Source organism: Portunus trituberculatus, chromosome 47 (genome assembly GCF_017591435.1).
Source record: "Portunus trituberculatus isolate SZX2019 chromosome 47, ASM1759143v1, whole genome shotgun sequence".
In the NCBI taxonomy this organism is placed as follows: domain Eukaryota; kingdom Metazoa; phylum Arthropoda; class Malacostraca; order Decapoda; family Portunidae; genus Portunus; species Portunus trituberculatus.
Window position 1 is genome coordinate 22,699,754 of NC_059301.1, and position 7,500 is coordinate 22,707,253.

General features: G+C 41.4%; 1 protein-coding gene across 14 annotated transcripts in view; it reads right to left on the bottom strand.

The window, feature by feature from the left end:
• The window catches only part of LOC123520795 (rho GTPase-activating protein 45-like), a 207,321-nt gene that overhangs the window by 77,237 nt on the left and 122,584 nt on the right, over positions 1-7,500 (bottom strand). Inside the window, exon 1 of one of the 14 annotated variants that reach the window (XM_045283403.1) lies at positions 1,367-1,694. The exons of the other annotated variants lie outside the window; for them this stretch is intronic. Coding sequence (XP_045139338.1) covers positions 1,367-1,425 — 59 coding nt within the window. The 5' untranslated portion in view covers positions 1,426-1,694. Of the gene's footprint in view, positions 1-1,366; positions 1,695-7,500 lie in introns of those variants that run through there. 14 annotated transcript variants of the gene reach the window in all.

Genomic DNA, 7,500 nt, shown 5'->3' on the forward strand with positions numbered 1-7,500 from the left:
GAACTGCGAGGCACAATCAACATACGCAGCACACACAACCCATCGCTTCCTTCTCTTCCTTAACCAACACCGCCACTCAGCTAAAACCCGCAGCGTGATGCCTCCATAACCGCCCTGGATGCTTCGAAATCCCCGTAATCCCCTCGACATGCCGCCCACCATCCTCCCGTATTATTCTCCAAAGTCTGGCGCGCCACACTCTTCACATAGGCTAGTATTCTAAAACAGTTCGCTCTCTCACCATCACTACTTTCCAAAGACTCTCGTTGAAGATACTCGTGTTTTTTAAGGGTATTTTCATGGTTCTGTTGATAGATTAGCAATATCTTCTAGTTCACTGAAAGAGAAATGTCTTGACAACTCAGCTGGTCGTCTCCGTGGCCTTGGAAAATTGACGTGGTGAGAGAGCAAGGCGTTTCTGAATAGAGGCGTTACTCCCACTGCCGACAAACCCATTAATACCGGCGCTACTATGGATACTGTACAGGGTCGACTTCACTACTTCAGGAAAATTATATGAACTTGTAATTATGACTTAGGCTCAAGTTCTGACACATCTCTGCCCTGTACCTCTATAAATTTTAAATGGCTCTAGTTGAAGCTACGTACAAAGATCTTTTTTTTTTTTTTAAGGTGTTTCTATGATTTTGATGGTAGATTGATAAGGTTTCTACGTCATTTAAAGGGGAAAGACTTGTGAGAGCCTGGCTAATGATCTGTAGTGAGAATGCACACACACACATGAGCACACACACACACACAGACAGACAGACAGACAGACAGACAGACAGACAGACAGACAGACACACACACACACACACACACACACACACACACACACACACACACACACACACACACACACACACACACACACACACACAGACAGACAGACAGACAGACAGACAGACAGACAGACAGACAGACAGACAGACAGACAGACAGACAGACAGACAGACAGACAGACAGACAGACAGACACACACACACACACACACACACACACACACACACACACACACACACAAAATCCATATTCTCACTCCAATCCACATGATATCATCTCTATCTTTCTCTATCACTTCAATCTACATTATTTTTTTCACCTTTTATATTTCACCTTTTTTATTCCAATTCCAACCTGTCCCTTCCCTCACTCCACACATTTCCACATGTCACTCGCAATACCTCACCTGTCCTCACAATGCCACACCTGCTCTCCAATACCTATTCCCACATTTACCACCTCACCTATACACCTTATGACCATTCATCCCCACACTGTCACCCACACACCTATCCCTCCCAGCCTCGCACCTGCTCCTTCCCACTCCTGTGCCCGTGAGCCTCACCACGCATGCGCTCACCTGCCGATGGCCCGCTTGAAGCCTGGTGACCAAAAGGGCGGGAGGGTGTAGCAAGGCATGTCGTCACCGCTTCCTTTCTCATCCTACGCCGCCTCCCTTTCATTTGTGTCTCTCTGTAGTTTATTTTTTTGTTCTCATTGCTTCTGTTTCTGTTTTTTCTCTTTTTTCTTTATCTCTTATTTGCTCTTTTCTCCCCTCCTTCCTCCTCCTTCCTTCCGTTTTGTATTTATTTTCTACTTTCCCATCGTTTTTTTTTATTTAGTTCCTTAATGTATTGCTTCCATGGTGTGTTTTCTTGCTAATTCATTTGATTCGTCTATGTATTTACTGTACTGATAATGATGATGATGTTAATAATAATAATAATAATAATAATAATAATAATAGTAATAATAATAATAATAATAATAATAATAATAATAATATTTTTTTGTCAACAAACGTAGAAGTAATAACAGAGCAGTGATCATTTTTCGCTTCTAATATTACTGTTGTTATTGTTATTGCCCTTATGTTACTGTTGCCTCACCATCACCAACCTTACATACAATGAATAACACAGGTAATATTCTTTCTACTATTACTATTATTCTTATTGTTATTAGTTTCCTTCACGTCGTCACCAAACTCACATACATGCAACTTCCACACTACAATAAAATACAATACACATTACAATATTACACACATACTTTTCCTTCTCCTCCCCACCTTTCCTTGGTCTTCCCCCGCTCCTGAGGATTCCGAGCCCATTCCTAGCGATTCCAGGGCTTAGTAGGAATATTCTAGCTGGTGAGGGAAGGGCGTAAACCCGAGCTAAGGGAGGGGGAGGCGCCCTTCAGACTGCACGCTACAGGGACGGGGAGGCTGAGAGCAGAGGAATAGGGACTGTGTTTTGACTCTGTGGCATGTTTATCAGGGAAGGGGATCTCTCTCTCTCTCTCTCTCTCTCTCTCTCTCTGTGTTAGTATCTCCTTACCCACACTCGTTTTTACTGTCTTTTTACTGCCCTCCTATCTACTTACCTGCCCATCTATCTATTCATCTGTCTATCTGTCTAGGTACGTACGTGCTTCCCTATACGCATTCAGTTTGCAAGTGTGTGTAACTACCTAGCCTTGTATTTCGCTTTTGGTGTTGGTATTTGTTGGTCTGTCAGTGTATAGGTTATTTTTTTCTTTTTACTGATTTATTTATTTTCATTGTATTATTTCTGAATTTGTTTCCTTAAAAATTATTTGCATATATTGTTTTTTTTTCTGAATGTTTTGCTTGCTTCTAACTACTTTTCTATTCATTATTAATTTATTCTTCTTTCCATCATCATCATCATCTTCATCATTACTTCTTTACTTATCCATCCATTCTTCCATCAATCTTTCTTCTCTCTCAATGTATCCGTCCATCCATCCATTCATTTATCTATTTATATATTAATCTATCCACCAATTCTTCCCTCCATCCACCCATCCCTCATCTCTACCACTCACCCACTCACCCGTCAATCTTTCTTCTCTACCACTAACCCATCCACCCACCCATCCACACCCCCAAAAGAGCACTAGAGAAAACACAATGGGATACTCTTCACCAGAACGTCAGGAATGCCAGCACAAAGAGGGAGGAAGGAAGTCACAGCCATACAAGGCGGTGTTTTCACTCTGCCTGCATCACGCACCTATTACTTCTCAGCGTTTCATGAAAGCATCACATTCCTCATACCTCTCTCTCCCTCTCTCACTCCCTCGTCTCACTCCTCTTACTCCCCTTCCTGTGAATGCCTTAATGACTCGACTGGCAGGGAATTCAAGGATGGATTGACTGAGTGAGTGACTGACTGTTGGTTAAGAAATATTGACAGATTGACTGACTGATTGTGGATAAGAGACTGACTGGCTAAATGACTACTCTTCTATCTGACTAAAGATTTGAAGGCTTCAGATGCTGATTAACTGACTGATTGGCTAAAGAAAAAAGAGAGAGTGAGTGAAAGGACAGACTACTAAAATCTAGATAACTGACTGGCACGGAGAAACTAACTAATTGACTGACTGGAGGAAATTAAGGGAGTGAATGAGCGACTAAATGACTGACTGGTAGAAGAACTAACTGAATAACAGCATATTGGAAGGAATTATCATTTAAAAACCCATTGCCAATATAACTGAACTAATGTAAGAACTGGAACAATACTGCTGGACTAACTGACTGCCCTTAAAGAACTGAAGTGAAGGAGGAGCTGACTGCGTGATGACTGGTGCTATGAATGACTGGAAGACCTGACTGCGTGACTAAAAGACTGGTGCTATGAATGACTGGAACACTAACTGGCTGAGGGAGGGAATGAAGAATTGGTATCTATAGTATATAATAGAAGAGATTCTCGTTTTATTCAATTCACTCACACTTAAACCTTAGACAGATTGTTTTATCACCTCGCTGGATGGGTTTTGATGAGAGAGAGAGAGAGAGAGAGAGAGAGAGAGAGAGAGAGAGAGAGAGAGAGAGAAATTGGTGAGGTCAGGATAAACATTAGGGTCATCTTAAGTAGTTTATTTTCTTACTGAAGTGGAAGCCAGAGAGAGAGAGAGAGAGAGAGAGAGAGAGAGAGAGAGAGAGAGAGAGAGAGAGAGAGAACTGTGTATACATTTCACTATTTCTATGGCACATCCACTTGTGTCTACGCATACCATAACACTCAAAATAATTATTGTCTGGATTTAAGAGAGCCTAAAATAAGCGGAAAGGTGGCGCAAGAAGAAGAGGAGGAGGAGGAGGAGGAGGAGGAGCTCTTTCCAATCTTTCCTTTACTATTCTCTCTCTCTCTCTCTCTCTCTCTCTCTCTCTCTCTCTCTCTCTCTCTCTCTCTCTGTCCTCCTTTCCCCCTCCCTTAATTTATGCTTATGATTTAAGAGATAACATGGACCTTATCTCCGACCCCCCCCTCTTCCCACACTACCTCAGTCCCCAACTACTACCTACTACTACTACTACTTCTACTATTGCCACTACTACTACTACTACTACTACTACTACTACTACTACTACTATTACTTCTATCTCTGTTGTCACCCGTTTAAATCATCCTACAGATTTGGTTGTTCTTATTGTTATCATTGTCGTTGTTGTTGTTGTTGTTGTTATTATTATTATCATTATCATTATCATTATCATCATCATCGTTGCTTATTATCATCACAATTTTTTATTTGATTAGATTGACACGATTGACACGATGGACACACACACACACACACACGCACGCACACACGCACAATCACGTCAATCACAATCACCACCATCAGTCACTATCAAGGAAACTCACAATCACCACCTTCACCACCAAATAATTATCACAGTATCCTTTTTGTCCTTCATCACTATCAACACCACCACCACCACTTCCGTCCATCACTAGCATTATCATCACCATCACCGCGTCCACCACCACCACCACCACCACCACTTCCTTCCATCACTAGCATTATCATCACCATCACCGCGTCCACCACCATCACCACCACCACCGCACACTGACCACCCATCACCCTCCTCCATGGACTGGCACTCAGCTGGGGATGCCATATAGTGCCAGATGAAAAGGGCATCCTCCACTTAGTGCCGCTGAGGGGAGAAGGAAGAGAGGAGGAGGGGTGAGGGGAAAGCTGAGGAGAGGGAGAGAGAAAGAAGGGAAGAGGGAAAGTGAGACGATAAAGAGGGGAAAATGAACCTGGATTTGAAATTATGTTTGTGGTTAAGTAATAAATAGTGGTGGAGCAAATATAAGACCTGTAGTACGCCTCTCTCTCTCTCTCTCTCTCTCTCTCTCTCTCTCTCTCTCTCTCTCTCTCTCTCTCTCTCATCCCCACAACAAGAAGGTCAGGAGCGCGGCGTATTTACAGAAAACTTTTCAATCAATAAACCCAAAAAATAACACGCTATACAAATTAACTTAAAAGTGAAGTGCGGAGGGAGAGGCGGACAGGCTGAGGATAGGATGGGAGGGAGAGGAATGGAGGGAGCGCTAAGACCACCACCACTACCACTACGGCTCGGCTCTGTACGGCTCGGCTCTGCTCGCACCCAACAAAAGCCCTAGGTGGAGGCAATGAGGCCGTAAAAATACATGCTAATATGCCTCAATAACTCGCGAAACCTTTACTCAGCTGCTCGTTCAGGGCTTGTGTTGTGTGTTGGAGGGCACAGGTACACGCGCACCCAGGATGTGGAGTTTTTGTTAGAGTGAAATAGTAAGGTGAGGTGTAAAATTATTATATGTTTTTCGAAGTATTTCTCTCTCTCTCTCTCTCTCTCTCTCTCTCTCTCTCTCTCTCTCTCTAATTATTTCTAAAAGGTCATATGATTGATCAGTTAAGGCCCTATCACACTGGCCTATGATACGCGGAACCAGGAACATCCGCTCTAGATAGCTGGAACTTGCCCGGGATTAGCGGAACCAAGTTGGGATGGCTTCATATCCATCCCAGTTCTCCGTATGCTATCCCAATGGAAAAGTAAACATGATATATGTAATAAAAACCTTTCATTTGAACTAAAAAGAATGTGACTAAATTTTTCATATTGGAATATTAAATAATATTTCATCAATTTAGAATGGTAAAGTATATATATATATATATATATATATATATATATATATATATATATATATATATATATATATATATATATATATATATATATATATATATATATATATCATGTCGATAGTTTGGGCTCATGGCAACCACCTGACTCTAAAGCTGCCATCGCGCACGTCTCAGCTTTTCTCTAGTTTTTTTTACTTACTTTTCTTTAACAAGAGGAAGTGCAAATGCAGTTCCAGGACAAAGCACAGGCTGAGGTATAAGCGGCATGGTTTTGTTCTGGTTTATTTTGATTAGGCTTTGTCTTGGTTAGTGGGCCGTTTGCCTAGCATAACAAGAACACGGGCAGCTTGTGTGTGATAGTGTTCCTGGTTTCATACCAAGAACCATGGCCCACGTTCCGCGTATCATAGGCCAGTGTGATAGCCCCTTTAACAATCGCATTTTCTTTACAAATACTTTACAATTCGTTTTCTGAAAAGCTATTTGAATTATTACACGAATTTCATTGTTATTTCTTTAAACGCTTTTTTTCTCTCCTAAGGATTATCTTTAAAATACTGAATTAAAATTACTTGGATTCTCATGGACATATTTCTTTTTTCACACACTCGTTTATTAATCTTGTATTCCATAAAGACCCAATACCTTCTTCTTATCTCTTTTAACTTCACCAAGCTTGAGCCCGTTATTTCTTCTCCTATCCTAATTACTAACCCCTTCAGTACCATGAGGCATTTCCTTATTCATTCTAGTTACTATTCGGTAATTTTATACAGCTTCAGAAACTCATATGGGGATTAAAAACAGTGAAGACTCTGGCCATTAATCTTCTCACCTCCATGGACCCTTCCTAATGTCAATAAAATACTCTAATCGTACACAAATTTCAAGGTAAAAAAAAAAATAGAAAAAGTGTCCCAGTACTCAATGGGTTACATAACAGAAGGGGAATCTTTAAAACTGCCCTGAAATCCTGACGACATCCCTGAAAAGTCTTATATCTTCCAGTAAAGACTGTTAAGAGTAGTCGAGATATAAAAAAAAGTGTTTGAGAATCCGACGAGTGATGGATAGGAAGGAAGGACCAAAAGTCAAAAGCAAACTTATGGACGGAAGGATAACCAAGTGTATAAACTCTAAAATGGTGATGAAGGAGAGAGGTGAGACTGAAATGAAAAGCAGAGAGAGAGAGAGAGAGAGAGAGAGAGAGAGAGAGAGAGAGAGAGAGAGAGAGAGAGAGAGAGAGAGAGAGAGAGAGAGAGAGAAAATATTCAGTACAAGGGTCGAAGAGCAAGGAAAAAGAAAACAAGGAAAAAATGGAAAAAAAAACAGAGAGAGAGAGAGAGAGAGAGCAGGAGAACGCGGAGGCAAGGAGGGGAGATAAAAACGTTAGGACGGTGGATGAAAGTAACATGTTTGGATGCACAAAGTATAGCTAATCTTTTAAAGCAGAGCGAGGCGGAAGGAGGGAAGAGAAAGGAAGGGAGAGGAAAGGAAGGAAGGAAGGAAGGAAGGAAGGAAGGG